Source organism: Channa argus, chromosome 12 (assembly GCF_033026475.1).
Source record: "Channa argus isolate prfri chromosome 12, Channa argus male v1.0, whole genome shotgun sequence".
NCBI classification, from domain to species: Eukaryota; Metazoa; Chordata; class Actinopteri; order Anabantiformes; family Channidae; genus Channa; species Channa argus.
Window position 1 is genome coordinate 17,841,854 of NC_090208.1, and position 20,771 is coordinate 17,862,624.

The 20,771-nt window shown below is 38.3% G+C and overlaps 3 protein-coding genes across 4 annotated transcripts in view; all 3 read right to left on the reverse strand.

Annotated features, from left to right (window-relative positions):
* Positions 1-956: 956 nt before the first annotated feature.
* On the reverse strand, positions 957-12,275 carry lpcat4 (lysophosphatidylcholine acyltransferase 4). 2 transcript variants are annotated; one of them, XM_067524326.1, is made up of 13 exons: positions 11,878-12,273; positions 9,939-10,302; positions 8,161-8,273; positions 7,596-7,656; positions 7,277-7,335; positions 6,521-6,555; positions 5,293-5,347; positions 4,948-5,030; positions 3,919-4,050; positions 3,664-3,820; positions 2,803-2,895; positions 2,462-2,597; positions 957-2,007 (listed from the first exon to the last, which is right to left on the reverse strand). In XM_067524326.1, the coding sequence occupies exons 1-13, from the start codon at positions 11,965-11,967 to the stop codon at positions 1,820-1,822; spliced, it is 1,566 nt and encodes a 521-aa protein (XP_067380427.1). In that variant the 5' UTR covers positions 11,968-12,273; the 3' UTR covers positions 957-1,819. The 2 variants fall into 2 exon arrangements, with proteins under 2 accessions (XP_067380427.1, XP_067380428.1); XM_067524327.1 differs by lacking the exons at positions 957-2,007; positions 2,462-2,597; positions 2,803-2,895 and adding an exon at positions 2,907-3,527 and having other exon boundaries at positions 11,878-12,275.
* A 1,895-nt stretch (positions 12,276-14,170) lies between these two features.
* On the reverse strand, positions 14,171-18,354 carry emc4 (ER membrane protein complex subunit 4). Its single transcript, XM_067524328.1, has 6 exons — positions 18,199-18,354; positions 17,060-17,207; positions 16,233-16,347; positions 15,937-16,090; positions 15,658-15,818; positions 14,171-14,890 (listed from the first exon to the last, which is right to left on the reverse strand). The coding sequence occupies exons 2-6, from the start codon at positions 17,164-17,166 to the stop codon at positions 14,855-14,857; spliced, it is 573 nt and encodes a 190-aa protein (XP_067380429.1). The 5' UTR covers positions 17,167-17,207; positions 18,199-18,354; the 3' UTR covers positions 14,171-14,854.
* A 530-nt stretch (positions 18,355-18,884) lies between these two features.
* cyld3 (cylindromatosis (turban tumor syndrome) 3) overlaps positions 18,885-20,771 on the reverse strand; it is a 30,081-nt gene continuing 28,194 nt past the window's right edge. Inside the window, exons 16-17 of the mRNA XM_067523582.1 lie at positions 19,953-20,160; positions 18,885-19,865 (exon numbers count right to left, since the gene is read on the reverse strand). Coding sequence (XP_067379683.1) covers positions 19,681-19,865; positions 19,953-20,160 — 393 coding nt within the window. The 3' untranslated portion in view covers positions 18,885-19,680. The remainder of the gene's footprint in view (positions 19,866-19,952; positions 20,161-20,771) is intronic.

Consider the following 20,771-nt stretch of genomic DNA (forward strand, 5'->3'; position numbering starts at 1 on the left):
CATCAAAGAAAGGTGGGAGCAGCTGCTTCCCCCTCATGCATTCACACTAACTTGAAGAAACACTGCCAACTGATGCCACACCAGAATACTACAGATCCAAACAGAAATAACATACAGTCAGTTCAGTCATCCCAAAAGATCCAGAGTTTACAGCTTATTTGTGGTCGGCCTTCCTTTGAGTCCCCCTCAACCCCGGAGCCTGTAGCCCCCAAAGAAAGATTTTGCAGACAGACGATCAGTTGACCATTCAGATTTGAGTGTCCAGGGTCAGAAAAGACCCGAAGCACTTCCAGAAAAAACATCAACTCCAATAAGGAAGACAGAGAACCACATTTGTCCATAAACCTGAAGTGCTTTTGCCTTGAGGATATATCACATTTACTCAAAGACAACTTCAGACTTTGTGCCTGTCAGACAGATATTAGAGACAGTGAATTAGTTCAATGTGTCTCAAGAATTTGCATCCTTTGATAAAAGACAGGAATTCTAAACAAAACTGTGTTAAGAAAACACTAAAATTTACCCCAGAAATGGACATGGTAATTAATGAATGGCAGAAGAGACATGATTAACAGGGAGAAAAAACTGAGCAGAAGCTATTTCAGATTGACAAAGTCAAAGATGGCAGTGACAACACATTTGTTGTGTGCACACCAAACACAACGAGCAGAATAAAAGCAGAGAACAAACTTATGTCAAATACATAGACTGACTGGACTTTGAACTTCTGAACTTGCTTCAACAGTTTTATGTACTCACCTCATAGCATGTTGGCCCCAACATGCTACAAAAACTTCATTAATAAAAAAAATGTGTCAACCCTGACTCTCACGTTTTTTTTTTTTTTTTTTTATTAACAAAAATGTTTAAGTAATTGCAAAATATACACACACTTTTTTCAGTTAGCAATGTATTATCAGCTGGTTCGAAGTATCCTTGTGCAAGACACTGAACCCCCAACAGCCCATTCCCATCTTCAGCTGTGCTGTGCCGGTCCAAGCCCGGGAGGACCATTCAACCCCATGTCAGAAGGGAGGAACCAAGTTCAGCCTTCACACGCGTTATCCACGTTGGCTGCAAGGTTGTTGTAAACCAGCAGATATTGCTCTTAAGCGATACACCAACTCAGTGTCATTGTGTCAGTTAGGGAACTGTGCCCTACACTCCACGTTGCGTCATCTACCTGTCACTAGTTTTAGAGCCCCCTGATTTCCATTGTGTGTTACCCACAAAGCATAGACTTCACATACAAACCAAAGATGAGAGGAAAGACAGCTGAAAGCAAAGGCAAGAAAAGGAAAATCTCTGATCGCACATCTCTAAAGAGATACAATAGCCAGGAGTCAAGCTAAAGAAGCAAGCTTTTGGAGAAAAGTGGGGGGAAAAAAACAACAACTAAACAACATTTAAATAAATTCACAGTTTAATGTATTAAATATTAAAAAGCAATAGTGTCTGAATGAAATGAAAATTTACATAAACGGAATAACCGTGCGTCTCCCTTTGTAGACATCATTGTCCCTTTAAAATATTTAATATACAAGACAATTCTATAAATAAGACAAGGATATCAAAAGACAGTTCTTTTACAGTATCTGGAGTTGAATAAAACAGGCACATTGGTCAACATGCACAGATCTTTAAGACTGCAAAAAAATACAAGGACCTGGTCCCTGTCTCATACATTCACACACTTAAGCCACTGAGGCATGCATTAAAAAATAACAAATAAAAAATTAGGCCGTCTTAGGCCATTCCTTGGTTTCCTTGTTGGCCATGATTGACACGCAGGCTTAACTCCTACATGCACAGAGGAGTCTCATTCAAATTTCTTGTTGTAATGGAGGGATCCATTGCCATTGTGCTTCATGTTTCCATTATTGTTCACACTCTTCCCATTGGCTACGGCGGTGAATGGCAACCGACAGCCCACCTCCTTGGGCTGCAAGTATTCATTCACAAGTCTCTGATAAGTCAGGTGGGTTGTCAGCACTCTGAGCAGATTTTCTGTGGAAACAAGAGTCTTAAATTTTACCTGATTTGATCTATATACAACTTTGTCTATACCTCACTACTGTATAAACTATATATTTTGTTTGTATAAACCTCTCACAGCAAGGAAAATATATAAAGCAATAGTCTGGGCCACATTGTTATAAAAAGCTATTTTTTGAAAAGCCTCATTTTCACCACCTTTAAAAGTCAACCCAAGCCCAAAGAGAACACATCATTTACTTACAATGAAATGTCATAAAAGTACTCATGTACAGACATATTGTTAAATCAAGTCTGATGGGATTGGTGCATCACTTGGTCACCGGTGTAAAACTTATTCTCTTTTTAACCTGACAGCTCGAAGTGTACACACCCACACTTTTTGATAAACAAGACAAACAAAGGACATTTGAGCTCCCCAATAATCCACCAGCTATACTCCTGAACTCATTACTCAGACACTCACCTTCAGTAAGCTGGCCATGACTGAAGGCTTCAGCGTAAAGCTCATCAGTATTGTGTTGTGGGACACCCAACATTGCCCCCATGAGGTGTGACAGCTCCTGTGCACTTAGACTGCCTGTGCCTTCATTGTCAAAAAGCTGTAACAAAGGGGGGAGACGAACTGACATTACTTTTCCAGATTAAAAAAACCCAACATGAGTTAAACAAACTGCTTGACAAGTAAATAATCTTAGATTATTTTATTTTTACACTGCAATCACATAAATGTAACAAACTATATGTAGACACATTACATTAAAAAAGACAAAAATGCTGTGTGGAATAATATCAAACAGCACTTACACTGAAAGCGGTGTGAAGGACTGACTTGAAGCTGAAAAATCCTGATATGCTGGCAATGCTTAAGTAGATTTGTCTAAGGTCCACAGTTTCATCCTGAGGAACAGATATTGTTTTATGGGTATGGTTTGTTTTTCTAAACAAAACAGAAGCTGAAGTGTAAATTACTTTTACAGTTTCAGAAAATGATGCCACAATTTTAGAGACCAGTGTATTTCTTAACAAAAAAACAACCTAAATCCAAATTTAAGAAGTAGAAACCAGCAAATGTAAGTTTCCCTTTAAATGAGTGAATAATAAGTGCAGCCCCAGTAACAGAAACTTGTAATAAGTTGATAAGCCTGTGGTAAAAATAAATATTTGCCTCCTTATTGGAAACATTCTCATTAACCAGGGTGGAAATAAATTTGCCGCCCCCCTCTTACGTTGACTATACAAGGGCACTGTCAAAATAGGGTAGCACATTTAGAAAGTTGTAATCTCAAATAAAAAAAAAAAAACTATTTTTGACGACAAATTCTCTTAAGAAAACATATGAAACTGCCTTAAAATATACATATGAAATATTTCATTTATAATAGCAATTTGTTTTAGTTTCATATTTGGTCAGTTCTCCTTGGAGTACAGCAGATAAATGCCACCATGTCACTCACAGAGGGTGGCTTGGGGTGGCAGAGGTCACTCCCCACAATCTGACTGGGCACTCTAGGCCACCCCCCTGGCTCCACCTGTCAAAATGAAACCGCAAACCTCCAGAGGACATTTGGTATTTTGCTGCACCCATTTCTTTCTTATTAGAAACCAAGTGGCTAAAGCAGTTGATCTGTGTAGACAGGGGGAAAAAAAAAGAAAATTAAAATTTACCTTGGAGAAGAGGGCACAGATCTTGATAGCAGTCTCTGTATCACTCAGTCCAAGAAGCGTATGGAGCTCTTCTGCACTGGCCTTTGCCTCCTGGACTCTTGAATGACATCTGTCAATTATTCGTTCTAAAGCTGCTTCCACATCAGATGCTCCCAGACTTTGAGGAGATAGAAAAAAGAAGAGGAAAAAAAAAAAAACAGGGTTAATGAATAATAAAATAAGGCCAACAAAATGAATAAAAAGGTCCTTTCTTACCCATTTCTGTATAGCAGTGAGAGCGCTTCCCTGGGAGGTGACTCCAACTCCACTGGGAGAGAGAGGCCACCGAGTTTACTGACAGGAAATCTACCCTCCATCACATAGTCTGTAGCTGGGACTCCAAGGGCCCTGAAACAGTTCATGAAAGTGCACTTAGAGTTTAGGCACAACCTCCCAGTGCCATATGTATGCTGCTGAAGAACACATCGAGGCCAGTTCTTAATATGTTTATATATTATTAAGAACAAAAGTTCTTAATAAAATAAATATAAAATATCTGACAGACACAACAGAAGAATTAAACAATTACCACTTTGATAACTGGTTAATCTTGTATGAGAATACAAACATTTTTGGTTAATAAAGCCTCTTAAAGTCAATACTTTAGCTTCCACGGTGTGGTATTAAACTCAGAATGTTTGACTTGTTCAGACCCAAGACATTTGAGGACACCACCTAGAGAAATTAGAATAGAAAATTGCAAATGCCAATCATGTAACGGATTTAAAAATTAATAAGGAAACAAAAAAACTAAACTAAACAAATGGGGCAGATTGATACATTTTTAGATACAACCCTGGTGTCATGTCAAATCCATTTTTTTAAATTTGGTACAAAATAAAGAGAACAGTAAATGCAGTTTAGCTAAAAAAGGTACAGAGGCTGGATTCAGATTGACAGGGGATCAAGAGGTGACACTAAACTCCAAAACATTGTTCAAGGATTAAGCGGTTAAAGAAAAAAAATAAATAAATAAAAAAAGGGGGGACAACACTGACTGCTTAAAAGATTAACTAATTGCTTGAACAAACTTGCCAAAGAATTAGAAGCTCCAGCTTTTCAAACAAGAATTTGCAAGATTTAACCACATATCAATGGCTCAAAGAAAAAAAGCTCAGTTGGCTTTATTTATTCACAAAGAATGTGGTTTGTAGCCATGTTTTTCAAATCAGAACCAAAACACATCTGACACAGAAACATGCAATGATCCAAGATAAACCAAAAGGACTGTAATTTGCTCCTTACTTGGCCATGAGTCTCTGAACGTTGTCTGCATATAGGTTGGGATCATTCTTCTCCTCCTGGGAAGGGTTGTAAACTGGCAGGAACTGTAACAAAACAAAAACACATTTACGGTTCTCTTAGAACAACAGAAAGGCAGGTCATCACATCACAGGAGGAAAAGCAAAACACACACACTTTAAACACCTCTGCTCATACCCACCAATAATGATAAATGTTATCAGTATTGTCCATCACTCAGTGATGTGTGGTGAACACTCCACTGTATAACCAAAACTTTTAGACGTTTTTTTAAAGATACAACAAAATGTGAGATTATATTTTAGAAATGATCAGCTAAACTCTTACCTCAATGGTCATGTTGGTGTAGAACTGTGAGGTGGTGTGCCACAGAACTTCAGTCCTGATGGATAAAGATTCAGGATTATTTAATGCAGAAAAATTAGGTGTCACTCTTAAAAACAAACAAAGCTATTCCAGAAATTTTTTCTCAGCACAATGTTTATATGACTGTCATCATTGATGGCATAGAGTTCCCTTAATGATTAATTAATTTCTTAATCAGAGGTGAGTTATTACATTTAGTAATTTGGCAGATGCTTTTATCCAAAGTGACTTACAAGTGAGGGGCAAATGAAGCAAAAATCTAAGTCAAGGAGAAGATATCAAAGCAAAGTCATATCAGAAGAAGTGTGTCCGTTTCATGCACGTACAAAAATGACCACAAAAGCGTTTTTCTTTATGCTTTGCGCTTGCTCAGCCAGCACACGATAGATTGGATTCTGTACAGAGAAATTAATTAAATGAAAGCAATGTACCATCAGCCAATTAAAAATTCTTCCCCATTTAGCTGAAATGCTAAATAGTTCAATGTTGGAATCAGGGCCTGTAGAGCAACATTTTCCCCTGGATTTTGAATTGGATGGTTTGCTCACTCCTCACATCAATGACAATAAAGTACTAAAACCAACAGACTGAATTTGAATAAAGTCAGGGTGACCAATCGAAATCACATTTTCATTCATTCAATGTTTAACAACTGTTTGTGCCGCTAAAGCATAAACAGTGACCAAATCTTATGCACAACTTCCATATATTGTGGTAACATTAGCAAAAAGGTGATCACATATGTACTTTATCCAATTCTCAATTTGTTTCTTCAAAAACAATAAACCGTAAACAATCCCATTCCTACACTTAAACCCATCCACAGGGTACAGTATGTTAGAACAGGGGAAGATAGATAGAATTTTTCTGGCAACGGAAACAACATCACAACAGCTTCTTTTTTAAAACCCACAAAACATGTCTAGGCTGAATTGCGACTATATTAGTTCCTGAGTTTATTTCTTGAGAAATGCCTCTCAGGAGGACATGTCAAGTTGCTAAGCAGCCTTGACTTTAGATAAACCTTAGTCCAGTAAGCTGTTAAAGACATATTCCAAGCTTACACAAATTACTGGCTTTGCAGAAAGCCACAGCTTTTATGAGGTCATCGATAAACAAAACACTAACACATTACCTGCTGTGAAAGATTGAGATCAAAAAGATTAAAATATTGTGTGTCTTTGCTCACCAGGTTGTTCCTTTATATGTCCAGCGAACAGTATCCTGGGGAAAAGTGATAAATCATAGGAGATTTAAACAAGACAGAGATAAAATGAAAACATTTTTAACAGGGTGGAGAGGACTTTAAGACCATGTGTAATCCTAGTCACATTCCCCTCTTTACACACCCTGATAGAAACTAGTGTGCAGACACTGGCCTGGACACATATTTCCGTACGTTCAGAAACATAATTAACACCCTGATTATTTGTAAGACGATGGCTACACTCCTCTTTGGATGCCAGATACAAGTAAGCTGTCAAAACAAACTGTAGTCACAGAACAATGCATCTCCTGTATGTACACAGTTAAGCTATCAGTGCTAAGCTGCCCAGCTTTTTCAAAACAGTTTGCAGGATGAACTAATGACCGTTTCTGTTAACGTTTTAAATAAATAACCTCCAGTACTTATCTAGAATTTCCTGTGCATTACAAATCTTTTCCTATTTGCTCTGACATAATACATGCATTGCAATTCAAATAATCTCTTTGTTGATTTGGAATGTTTTTTTAAACTACACAGGGTGCAAATAATTTAACGCTGCAGGGCTACTCATGCAATTTTCTGTTAATCATTTCTTTGCCTGGAGTTACAGCAGCTGATGGGGAACACATTTCCCAGTGGAACAGAAGGTGGGGCTGTGTCATACCTCAAAGTGATCTCTGTTACCATATGTTGCAACAGACGTGCAGATGAACCTGCCATTCCACTCTGTTCACTCACCAAGTTGTTGGGGTACCGCAGCAAAACAGGTTGGACTGGGACTCCAGCAAGGAAGGCACCTGATCACAGTGTGACGAAAGAAATTAAGAAGCTGGAATGACAAAGCTAAACTGTAGAAGACAATCATTCGCAAGCAACACATTTAGCTGCTACACCCATCCTATCACATGCCACTCATTCCAGCAACACATTGCAGTGTGTCGTCACATCAGGAAAAAACAGCCAAGAGTGGTTTCCATTCATGGGTTTAACACAGGACAGGTGTGGAATAACAATAACAGGCAGTGTCTTGTATGTTCTGAATCACGGGTTTACTCACCAGGCTTGAATTTGATGAGAGCACTGCCATTAGTTGTAGTTCCCTCAGGAAACATCAGCATCTAGCCAAGAATTAAGGATAATTCTTCAGTTATGACTCGCAGCAGCAGCATCGTCAGGTCTCGACAGCAATAACAATGTAACTATTCCTTTTGTACATAAGCAGATACCACATTGGCCTAAAGATGCATTAAGATTTAAATGTTCAGCATCTTTTGTTTATCCCCTCCCACCTCACACACGCACACTGAAATGAGAGATGCTTTTGCAGTTACATAAGAAACCACAGTCAGGTGTAAAGTCTGTTAAAACCCACAAAATGTATTTTACACTTCCCTAATCTAGCATATCAAATTACAAAAGTGTAACTAGTATGGTGATGATCTTGTTCAGTAAACATGAATACAACCAAGATGAAAACAGACAATTTAACTGTCTGTCTCCATAAATAAAATGCAAAAGAATTAAAAACTATTAAATATTAGTATGTCACAGTTTATGCTGTTAATACAGCATAAACTGTATTAAGTATTAGTATGTTAGTATGTCACCAATTACAAACTCACCTGAGGCCAATGGCCGTTGGAGGTGAGCCGCTCTGTGAGCTGGGAGACCGCCCTTTTCCTTGACTCTGGATCTTTCCTGCTCACCAGCACAGCCTGGTTAAAATCAAGTAGTGCTGAAGTTCCAAAAGAGAAGAATGTTGCATAGTAAAAATCAGAACCAGAACCAAGAAGGGTCAACACAGATGTACCAGAACAGATTAGAAACCAAAAGAAGGTCTCCCATTTGTCTTTGGGCTTCCTTACACACTTTCACTCTCATCCCTCTATTCCAAATGATCTGCTTGGTTGTTTTATAAGGTCTGTTATCTTCCCAACCCTCATGGTAAATGGTCTGCACTTATATAGCGCTTTTCTACCTAATGGCACTCAAAGCGCTTTACACTGCTTCTTATTTACCCAATCACACTCACAATCACACACACATTCATACACCGATGGGGGAGCTGCTATGCAGCTGGCCAACACTCACCGGGAGCAACTAAGTTGGGGTTCAGTGTCTTGCTCAAGGACACTTCGACATGTGACCGGAGGAGCCGGGGATTGAACCAACAACTGTGAGATTGGTGGCCAACCGCTCTACCTTCCTGCGCCACAGTCGCCTCACTGCCCCTCTTTTCCACCAGGAAATAATGCAGCCAAAGAAAGGATGAGTAATGGAATAAAGTACTTTTTTTTTTACTGCACCTTATGCCTGTATGCAAATCTTGTTTGTTTTAGGTTGCCGTTTAAACATATCCCCCCCCTTCCACACATTTATGCAAATGTTACGTTTGATCAAAAAAACAAAACAAAACCTAAACCAATGTTTTTTCCTGTTATGAAACACATTTCAACACAGTGGGCTTTAGGTAAGATCTACACCTCCATTAACATTGGGATTTGTTTATACAAAAGCAGTTTATACAGTTATTCTGATCAGGCAACATTTGAACCTTTACCACATTGCATCCAAAACCAGCAGTTAAAACAGCAGGAAAAATGCAAAAGTTTTGGGTGTTTGGCATTTTTGCTTAAGAAGTCACAATTAATTGAACATAAAAAAAACAGTTGTCAATAAACTGTTGGCCAATACATTTATCAGAACTCCTCTGATAAACCGTTTCAGAGACACTAAAACAAAAAAGTAGTAGTACTTTATGCATATGGGTGTCTTAGAGCCCCAGCTTGTGCCTCTTGTGCATCACACACATTTCAGTCAGTGCTAACTCTCCAGATAGCCTGAAAAGCAGAATGTGATGACTGTTTCTAAACCATTAGTAGTTTTACAGTCACTGAAAAACCAATTGACGGGAGAGAACATCTGACTTGCTTTAACTGAAAGCAAGTGCGTAGAGTTTTACAGTGTTTTTTTAAGAGGGGGGAAAAAGTGATGATACTGGCTGCAGAAAATTAAAGATGATACAAACTGAAGAATGTAAATGATAATTCTTTCCTGTTAACCTCATTTGAACGACTCCATCATTTGCTGTTATAATCATTGTTTTTCCAAGGAAGAAACCCAACCCGGCAAATGAACTCATGTTTGTTTGTTTTTTGTTTTTTTATTGCCTAGATTATTCCCAGATTATTTTTAATCCAATTGCCTAGAACATTCTTTGAGGATTCAGGAATTACATTCAGAAATTTGGGGATTGTCGTCAAGAATTATTTGGAATCTGTCACCATGTATACTGCTTCTCAGGCTGTCCACAATTGGCACTGTAACTTGATTGTGTGCAACACGTGAGCGGCACAAGTAGCTGTGGCTAAGGGTCTTACTAACTGAATCAATTCCTCACCTCCTATGACCGGCAGGCTGGCGTTTTCTGACCGTGACACCACAGTTGCAAGCTGGGTTTGACACAGAACTACCATGTCCAGGAAACTGCTGTGGGGTGCCACCACCATCACCGGAGCCTCCTTCAGGTCCGCCCTGCGACCTTTGACCTTCACCCAAAAGAAGCCCAGCGAGAAGAAGACGGCGCGGCTCAGTAGGCAAACGATCGGGTAAAAGAACCAGCGTCGCCAACCTGTGACGGGCCGAGAGCGTTCCTCCTTAGACAGCCCAAGCAGTTGTAGCCGGGCAAGAGGCCACATGACAATGAAGAAAAAGGCAGCCAGAGTGACGCGTAGAGGGAAGAGGATGCTGCCCAAGATTACGCCCTAAGCATCAGTGAACACAAGAGGTAAAGAGGTACAGTCAAAAACATGGCTAAGAACAAGAACCAATAGATTATTTCAACCAGCTGTGTGAAGTTCTTCACTTACAAAATGGTTATGAATATTTGCTCTACATTTTGTCAAATACAAAAACAGCTACAAACAGCTTTTTTTCAGTGCTTCTTGACAAGTTACCAGTTAGCAAACAAACATTTGTGCTGACGTCATGAAAACAGTTTCTTCAGGTTGCCCAGCCCTACTGTACCAGTGTGTCTGTCACTGTTATACAACTCAGTGGTATGTTGTAATCACCTGTCGAGCCCAGCTAAGCCAGGAACATTTAATGACTCCTCTGTTTTGTTTACCGTCAGAAATATCTTTTAGGATCTTTGTTCCCCTATGACACAATAAGGGGAATGTAGTATTAAAGTCAAAAACAGCAGAAAAATGAAAAAAAAAAAAAAAAAAAAGGTGCGTGCATAAGACATTGCCATACCCGAAAAGGATATAAATTTTTTTTCAAATTGTGTCTGGATTTGCAACTAACAATTGTTTTCTAGCAATAAATTGATGTATTATTGTCTGATTGAGGTAGTTTTATTTTATATTAAAAAGAAAAATCTTATAACTACATATTGGTTTACTAGGGTGTGATATTTTTATAATAAAAAGAACATGTAAGAACACACCAACACATGGACTTATTATTAGAATATGAATGTTAGTTGCAGGCCCAGACGCAACTCAAAAATAGAGGAGACACACAAATAAACCCTGGGACGTCACAGTTTTGTTTTTTTGTCAGACCAAAATTCCATAACTACAACTGTTGAGACAAAGACAAATGCCAGCTAACCAACTTACCTAAGAGCCAATGATTCAATGCAGTTTCATCATAAAACTTCAATTTCTAAATGAAATTCTATTAATGTTCTATTAATGAGCAGATTATAGTAGAGCTGAAACAATTAACCAATTGAAGTTATTTAATGTCAACCAACCAACTAGCCAATTGATATTAAAATTACTTTAACTATTCAGAGGTTGTCATTTCTCCTGGCCGAACATTTCGCAGGTACAGCTTCTCAAATGTCAACATTTCATTAAAAAAAAAAATAAAATAAAAATAAAAATAAAAAAATTGTAATTCTAAGCATAGGTTTTGTTCTGTTTTGTCAAACAGAACAGGTGATCTGAAATCAGTTGGTTTGTTTGCAATTAGAACTTTTATTAATTAAAATACTTTGACATTGACTTTTTGTATGCAACTCTTGCTGGTCAAATTAACCTCCTGCCTTATTAGTTTCAGGTGGTAACAGTTAGGGTCTGGGGAGTAAAGGGAGTTTTCCTAGACTAGAACAGTGGTTTAGCTGACCCTGCATTAACCAACACACCTGATCCAGGTAATCAGATAAACAAGCGGAGTAGGGGTCCTTGAGGACCAGGATTGAGAACCACTGTACTAGAAGATCTTGATGTAACCTGTGTGACTTTTGCAATCTTTTTTCAATAACTGGCAACTGCTTTTCCAAATTGTAACAATGAAAAGCAAATACTGAAACTAGGATTGCACATTACCCTGATCCTCTGTGTCCGGGTCAATTTCATCTCGTGAAAAAACGGATGTGGATACTCATGTGTTGCTGAGTAACAGTCGTGGCTCTCCATAGCGACGGAGTAAACCTGACAAGACTAATTAAAATAAAATAAGACTTTAAAAAGAGAGAAAAAAAAATCAAATCAAAATCCCTTTGCTGTTTGTAGAAAAAACAAAGTTTTAAAACCGTGGACTGATGGTTCCCACTTTCTGAGGAACAAATAAAAGTGGCGGAAACTCCTCTGAAAACTGCTGAGATTAACTGCAACTAAAAAAAAAAAAAAAAAACATTAAAGAGACAACAAGTAAAACGAGCTTCTAGTTGAAAGCGGGCGCACTCATGGCGCACATGGCGAAACACGTAGACTAATGCAAACCGCCCATCGTTTCTTTTTTTTGTAGCCTCTCCTCACCTGTCCCGCCCTCCACACCGCCCGACAGCCCGGCCCACCGCGTACGTCCACGCGCTGACAGAGCAGCTCAAACTGGTCCCTGGAGCGACACCGCCCCGAGACGTTTTGGGGAGTAGGTATGGAAGCCTTTTATGGCCAAAAATAAAAATACAAACACTTATTAAATATCATCAGCATCAACCTTAAAAACTTCAAACTGCTCCACGCGCTCAAAATATGGTGGCCCATTTGGAAAACGATTCCCTGAAAGGAATCTACTAAAGCGGGTTGGTTTGTGGCTGCTGCTTGGCTTTTTTCCACATTTTGACGCTTAAGCTCCTTTGCGATGGTATTAAAAGTGCTTTTCAGGACCTATGGTATTTCACGGGAATGTATGGCGTTTAGAGTTCAATTAAATAGGCTGGGTCTAAACCATGCAGGGCTTTATATACTAATAAAACTACCGTTAAATGAATTCTAAAAGCTACCGGGAGGCATTGTAATGAGGCCTGGTACGACCGGCATATGGTCAGCAAGAAAAGTCCAACTATTTTTAGACACACACATTTTTGTTTTGTTAATCTTTCATCAACTAATATAAACTTTTATAACGGCACTTCAATCTCTTAATGCTTTTATATGTTCCTTTTCAAACATTGAACACAGCCACACAGAGTATATTTATTACATAGGCTATTTTGTTCCTGGTAGCAGCAGCACTGCAATATTTAGACAAAGTAACCCTTCTGATATTAGGGAGGTGTTTAAATGGGGGTTATATATTGTTAACTAAAAATCAAAAAGACCAACATAATCCAAATGCTGACTGGCTTCTAGCGCCTTGTAAATATGTTGCATACTTTAATTTTTTACGTGTTATTATAATTACAATGAGCCCAGCCAGAATAAAAACCAAAAATGACCTATAATTCCCCAGTAACAACATTCCTGTTACTTCTCTTAGAAATGTTAAGACTATTGAGATGTTGTGCAGTCAACAAAGGATCATTTTTCACACTTAATCATCCATGTCCGTGGCAAAAGGTGAACAAGCTTTCTGCCACTCACCTCTCAAGTTTTGTCTCTGCCCAACCTGACTGCTATTGTTCTGTGTAAAGGGTGTTGCTGCTTATACCAATACCAAACTCCCTCTGTGGAAACACACACACCCACAAATGAAAATACATAAGAGAAAGAAGGAAAAGTTCAAAGATAGAGAAGCCAGAGTAGTTAACTGGAGATCTTCTTTTTAACCTGCTGTTTACCACAATGTTGTAAAGACTTAGGTAGCCACAGTTTCTAGAATAAAGAAAAGGCTCCAGTTTGGGCAACAGGAGCAGCATTTTGCACTGCTATATTTTTAGAAAAGCCTAAACTGCTTTTGCTTAAAAATTCCTGTGTTTTAAAATAATTCTTTTTGGTTCAAAATCCAATTTTCCATTTGCATTTACATTTTCATAGAACTTCTTTATTCATTTTTGTGTTTTTGTCAATAGTTTTCATTTTCCATCAGGGTTGTAAATGACTCATGTCCATATTAGTTCAGTCCAGTGTATAAAGAATGACTATTAACCAACAAATTATACATTTTCTCATTATGAAACACAATAATCATTTTCCCTAAAAGGATCATGTTTACTTCCCTACACTCAATTTGAAGTAAAACAAGCTGCCTGTTGTCATTTTATATTACATGGTAGATACTTTATTGTATAAATGCATAACCCACTGTGCACCACTGCACATATACATACTGACTGACTGCCCTTTACCCTTCATACGATTGAATATTAATATGAAGTTTCCAAAGTATATCTGTAGAAGTTAGAATCTAAATGACCACAGCAGTACTAAGACAATTTTATTGACACAGCTGAAAACCTTTTAGTTCAACAAATAAATTTATTTGATAGAACATTTTCATAAAGCAAATCAGTATAAATTAAACAGACCTATGAATTATTCAGGTTAGAAAATGCTGCTGGCTAGCATGCTGAAACCTGTTGACAAATTTAAGCATTTCACTAATAACTGATAAACAAAAAGTAGAGTGTAAAAACTGCTATATGTCCGATAAGACATCCTACCTTGAAAAAAAATCAAAACACTTAATAGTGTTGACTCAATATTTAGAGTTATGGATAACACTCTTTTATTGATGTCCGCCCCCCAAAAATTCCATATAGTTCTGTATTATGTAAAATTATCTCATAAATAATCTCTTATTTTGAGCCCTCACATGTGAAATAGATTTCATCTGGAAAGAAAATTACAGTAGTTAGACAGCAGTGAAAGAGATGACCTGCTGGCTTTATGGGGGGGGGGGGGGGGGGGGTTCTGTCAAAAAAAAGGCAAACACACTATTTTAAAAAGCTGCACCAAACATTATGCTGCTGCTTTAACATTGCCACTGTACAGGTTTCATCTATCGTGGATAAAAGCAGGAAGCTGGAAAATTTTGTTTCAACTCAGCTCTGGTGGGTAGTTGGGATATGTGGTGTGGGTGAATGAACAGTATATAACCTCTGTGTATATCAGAATTCTTGATGTTCAAGGGTCATCTTCTTTACAACACCATGCCTCCGCCCATGATCTCCATCCTCTGAAAAAAAATACCACAGGACCAGGATATGTTTATATATAGAAAAGTATGTAAATCATTATTTATTTAATATGAACTTTTCTTGTTTTTGGAGTAAGGTAAATATTACAATTAACTGCCTTCTAATAAGATTTCCAATACAATCCCAAATATGGTTTAAAACAGTGTCACTATTCTTTAGATTAAGATATAAACCAGTTTACATGAGTACACATAACAAGTTCTCATTTACCTATAAAATGACCATGTTCCACCCTCTACTGGCTTGAAAGTGTACAGCACATGAGGCTTTGGAAGATTTAAAGGACCACATAGGTGTCAAATCTCTAAAATGTTTGATTCATGTAAAGACACTAGATCAAAATGAATGGATGGCCCAGAACTACAGAAAGATCAACTGGTAAATGTCATTTTTCAAAATGTTGCTTATTAAAAAAATAAATCTAATACATAAGTTTACTGCAGTTGGTGGTGTTTTAATGATCTCCTGTTAAAGTATATCAAACAATCCAAAAACAGGAATCCTAGGCCCCAGTAACCAAAAGTTTCGGCTAAATTATGAGGTGATGAAAAGCTTTATAGCACTACATAGAATAACAAAGGAAAACTGAAAAACATGCCAGAATGTCTAATTCGAACTTGGCAGTGCTCACTTGCCTCATAGATGTCATGATATGTTTAAATTCCTTCTGCTAGGTGTAACAGTTTTATCACTAACTCAGTCCAAACGTTAATCATCAAGCATAGACATTTTTCAGGTTGTTTACCTGAGGAGGTTCTATGAAAGCTAGCCAATCTGACGAGTGTGTTGGGAGCAGTCCCATCGACTGACACTTGTAGATGGCCAACGCTGAGCCCAGGAGGTTGCCTATCAGATAGACAAGGCCCTGAAGCCACTGCTGGCTGGAGCTCTCCAGCAGCTTGAAGGCTGAAAAATGAGATGACAAAAGCATGAACGACTTGATGGAAGATGTTCATCTAATCACTTCTCATTCTGGAAATAACATCCAAAAAAACGTGTCAAATTTAAGCTGGTAGATACTTACTAGCAGACATAGACATGAGCGCCTGTATGGGCCTCCAGGCCATCATGCAGACCATCATGATGGGGAAGATGGAGATGGTGTTGCCTGACATGTACATGATGAAGAGGTTCATGGGGATCTGTTTTAGGGGGCCGAGGGCCACATCCCAGCAGCGCTGCACAATGGCCAAGAAAAACAGCAGATTATACATAACTAGTTTAATTATGATCAGATCGCTTGATCTCTATGGGTAAACATTCTAAACTGCCTTTTTTTAGTATCTGAAAAAGTGAAAATATAATAACAGCCATCTTCACCTTCTCCACCAGGTTCTTGTCTGTCTCCTGGATGCTGGTGTCAGGGACTGGTTTCTCAGAGTAGCCAATGGGGTAAACGACATCTCCTTGACCACCCTGCCGGTCACCACGAGACCTGCAGCACACAAACATCACAGCCAGTTTAACTTTAATTCAATTTAATTTATTCTTTCATGTGATTTGTCTATTTACAATGTAGAGAAGAGATGCCTCTGAGTTCCTTTCACTGTCAGCATCAATGTCAAAGTACAGAAAGGTACCTCAGTTTTAAACTAGTACAGCAACTGATGCAGACCTGAAAGGTAAAAGCTCCATCTAACTATGTTGGTCTGATGTTACATTGTATTGTTAATCTGCAAACACCTTCTTCATTTCCTTGTTAAGCTTCAATTAGGGTCTTTTACCCTGTCCATTCACACCGATACAGTGGCTCCGCCATGAAGTTTACTTTTGCAAGATTATAATTTCTCAGTTTTTAAGTTGAAACTGTCAGAAAGATGATAATTCTACAATGTGTTAATTATTGAGGTCATAAGAGGTTTTTCTAATGTTTTGGCCCCCTCATTCATTTTAAATGGGGTCGCCAAAGCATTAGAACCACCTCTTGTTATAATGCAGCCCAGTGTGATTGCTGGTATGCCCTTTAAACTACAAGGTAAAAGTACGGAAAGGAGTTTCCCACAGCTTTCAAGGGCTCTATGGATTTCCAAGCCGAAAATATGGATATAAACAGAGGTTTTCTCTTGAACAAGCTGAATTTTTAAGAAAATAATCCTACTAATCCTACGATCAATTGTGGTAAATATTTGACTGTACTCTGTGTTTACCTGGTGTTGCCCATGCTCAGTTCCAGAGCCCACTTCATCCTCCTGGCCCCACCACCTCCTCTGGTTGACAGTGGTCCTCCTCCACCTTGTCCCCCTGGAGCTGCCATGGCAACCGACTGTACTGCTGGGCCTCAGAGACAGAAAGCACCTGCAGAAATAAAAACTGAGGGTAACAGCAATCTAAAGGGCAGATTCTTACTTCTATATTCTTGAAAAAACACATTTGAAGTGGTCTTTTAGAGCGTGAATGGCCAATCAAAATATTCAATGATACATGAACTAAAACAAATATAAGGCTGAATCACAATCTAACAGTATGTCCACATACATAATTTCAAAGACTTAAACATCAATTACATTATAACCTTTAATGGTCCAGGGTGTCATTCTAAAACGGTTTGATTAGTTGGTCCAATATTTTATTCAAGGATATATGAAAAACAGCTGATTAATTTTCTTCCAATTGACTAATGCCAATAATAATCAGCCAATAGTTTGCCCTATGGTTCTGATATATGAACTCTGTGTGAATAAAGGGTTTAATGTTTAAGTCTTTATGTTTAAATAATGGCTTTAAGTTGTGTGCGATGTTAAGCGTTAAGAGGATTTTGTGGCCTGGTTTTGAGAGAATGCACAGCTATTAAAAACAAACCCAACTAAACGTAATTTCTCTTGGGCAAGTAATGTTGGAACGTCATTTGTTCTGCTAGTGCATTTTAGGACTGTTATGAACAACACTGCATTCAGTAACTGAGTATTGAAGAGCTTTAAAAAATGATGCACTCAATCCAAAAACATTAACGGCAATGTTAATGTTAAGCGTTACCATGACACTTTCCCTTTTATTTAACGGTACCGCTAAGTGTGTATGTGAATCTCGCCTTAGGTTAGACGACAGAAACGACCTGGGCAAGCAAATGTTACAAACAGCAACATCGTCTGGTTTTATTGCATTTATTAACTAAAAGCAACGCCTGCATGAAAACTAAACACAAGAAAATATGACAATTAAAACGACCCAGCAGGACGTAGAGCGGGGCGCTAACGTTACTATCACTTGAGGACGTTGTTTTTAAGAAACCCAAACATACCGGTTAACCTAAATATGTAAACACACTATCATAAGTTAGCGATCTTACCTTGTAGAAGCATCCAAATAAGTGCTATCGCCTTACTGTAACGTATTTTTTATGGGAAAAGCTGAAATTTCCTAGCTGTACAGAGACGAGTCGATGCCTCGTCACTCGTTATTTCCAGGGCCCGCAATGATGACGCAGCTACGCTGCTAGTGTGACAAGTGCGTCACGAGCGCCCTCCAGTGTTACTGCTTATTGCTACAACAAACCTCATACTGAGAAGGCACATATTACTAAGTTAGCATTTTATCATCTACACTGACAATAAAAGATTTGGAGTATTTAAAATAAATGAGGTGGCCAAAACATTACAACCACCTCTTTTTATAATGAACCCATTTGGACCTCAATAATAAACACACAGAATTAACTTTCTGACAGTTTCAACCTAACAACAGAGAAATGATAACCTTGTACAAGTAGAATTATTGGCTAATCCACTGTATTGGATGGAATTAAATTGCACAGGTGGTCATAGTGTTATGCCTAATCAGTGTATCTTACTTATATTTCTACGCAAATAAGTTGTAAACTTTTAATTCATCTATCAATATTTGAAAGTGGTTTCTAAAGATATGTTGAGTGATAAGCATGAAATTGGAGTTTCTCAGTTGGAGCTAAAACTTCCACAGCATGACTAACCGCATGTTTATGTATAGATTTTTTAAAAAGAAATAGAAACTCACAAATATAAACAAACTAGAACAAAGTATTTTATTTTCTGGGGCAAGGTCACTATTTGCAGCCAGATCATATTCAATAACCTGTAAGCAACACAAACATGTGGGCCATCTTTACAGTCAGCTTAAGGCAATTGATTAATATAAACAAACGTACTGACAGTTAAAAGAAGCAGTGCAAATTGAATTGTAAAGTGTGTGTGTATTATGTTACAGGCACAGTGGTTCTGTATAGTGTCTGAGCATCATTAAGGCACAGGTAAATTCAGGCATAAAGATAAGTATAAAGATAAGTAAACAAATGTTTCTAAATGACCTAAATAATTTAAATCACATCATTCCAGTACTGCAAGTCCTTGTAACCTTTGGCCAACATACTTTATACTTCACTACCAATATAACAGGTGTGTTAAACAGCCAATTTACCAATACACGTATATTATCGACATATTATAATATGAAAAATATTAATCTGCATTTACACTAAAGTAGATTAAGGCATAAATATCTTATTGTTTCCTCAGTCCTATTTGGGAGCAGTGGTAGTTTTACCGGAGCTGATTTAGGTATTTTTTCAGGTGTTGAATTTTCAGAAATATTCTGCAATCTTTGAATTCTTGGAATGGCTGTTCAGCAACACAAGCTGAACAAAACCATAAATTACTTTATAGTATTTTGTTTGTGTGCAGATGCTTTTTAAGTTTGTTTAACCAAGTTGATATTTTAAAAGTGCATGATTTTGATCTGACAGTCGTAAATAAGAACCTGTGTCAGTTCAGCAGCATGTCTGTGCTAAGTCTCCCCATCACTTGTACAGACTGAGCTCAGGGCTGTGGTATAGACACATGTAGGAGTCACACAAAAGGCGACGAGCAGGCTCCCGTAGAGATGAGGGGTCGACTCTGCTCAGCTCCTCCTCTGACAAGCGGAGGTAACGACCCACCTCAGGGCAAGCCTTCACCTGTGGAATGTTAAAGCCATTCTCGCCTCCTGGATGAAAGCACACAGAGAAATAGAAACTGTTTTTCTGTTTTTATTTTTCTGCTGTGTTTATTATTGTAAGTTAAGATGTCTCACCCTCCCGGTCTGCCATGCTGTCGAAAAACAGCCAGTCAGTGTGGAGGGGCCCGTGCTTGACGAAGCTCACATAATGGCTGGTTTCAATGCATGTCACTGCAAAGAGAGACATTTGCTGACGGGTGCAGTGTAAAGGGCCAGTCCACGGTCCACCAGGAACACCAACCTTCACTGGGCTGTGGGATGACCGCTTCCTGTGACTGTGGACCTGACGGTCAATAGAAAGGATAAAAAGAGTGGATATCTGAAGTAGACAAAAATCACATTACATTCTGTGTATTCATACAATGTTAATACTGTACATAGCTGGGTACATCGAGACAACAGTCACCAGCTTTGTTGTAGGCTATTTAATTTCCATCATTATAGGAGCTGTTCTCATCTGTTGCAAGGTTAGTGGAAAAGTCTGTTTGATGAAAACTCAGTAGAGAAACCAGGTTCCTCTGGGAATCAAGAAAAAAGGATCCTGGTTAGTGGACAACCACAAGTAAGGAATTATAGAGCAGCTCACAGGCTATCAATGTATAGTGATAGAAAATTTTGCTTCCTGACTTTTTTTGTTTGCGTCTCACAGCACAGAGAGACAGCGGAGCTGCACACTGCAAAAAACAGAGTAATGTTCTAGGAAGGCCATTCTGCAGGAGACTTTGTGTTCGTTTCTACTTTCTGCCAAGTTTAATTCCAAAATGAGGTTTAAACGAGCTCCAGCTTATGCTCTCTCCTCAGCCTTTTATTAGGCTGCTTGGCCTGTCTGCAGTGTGAAAAATCTCAAAGTGAAACCTGGGGAAGAACAGGTGTGAACATTACAGCACTGTTTGT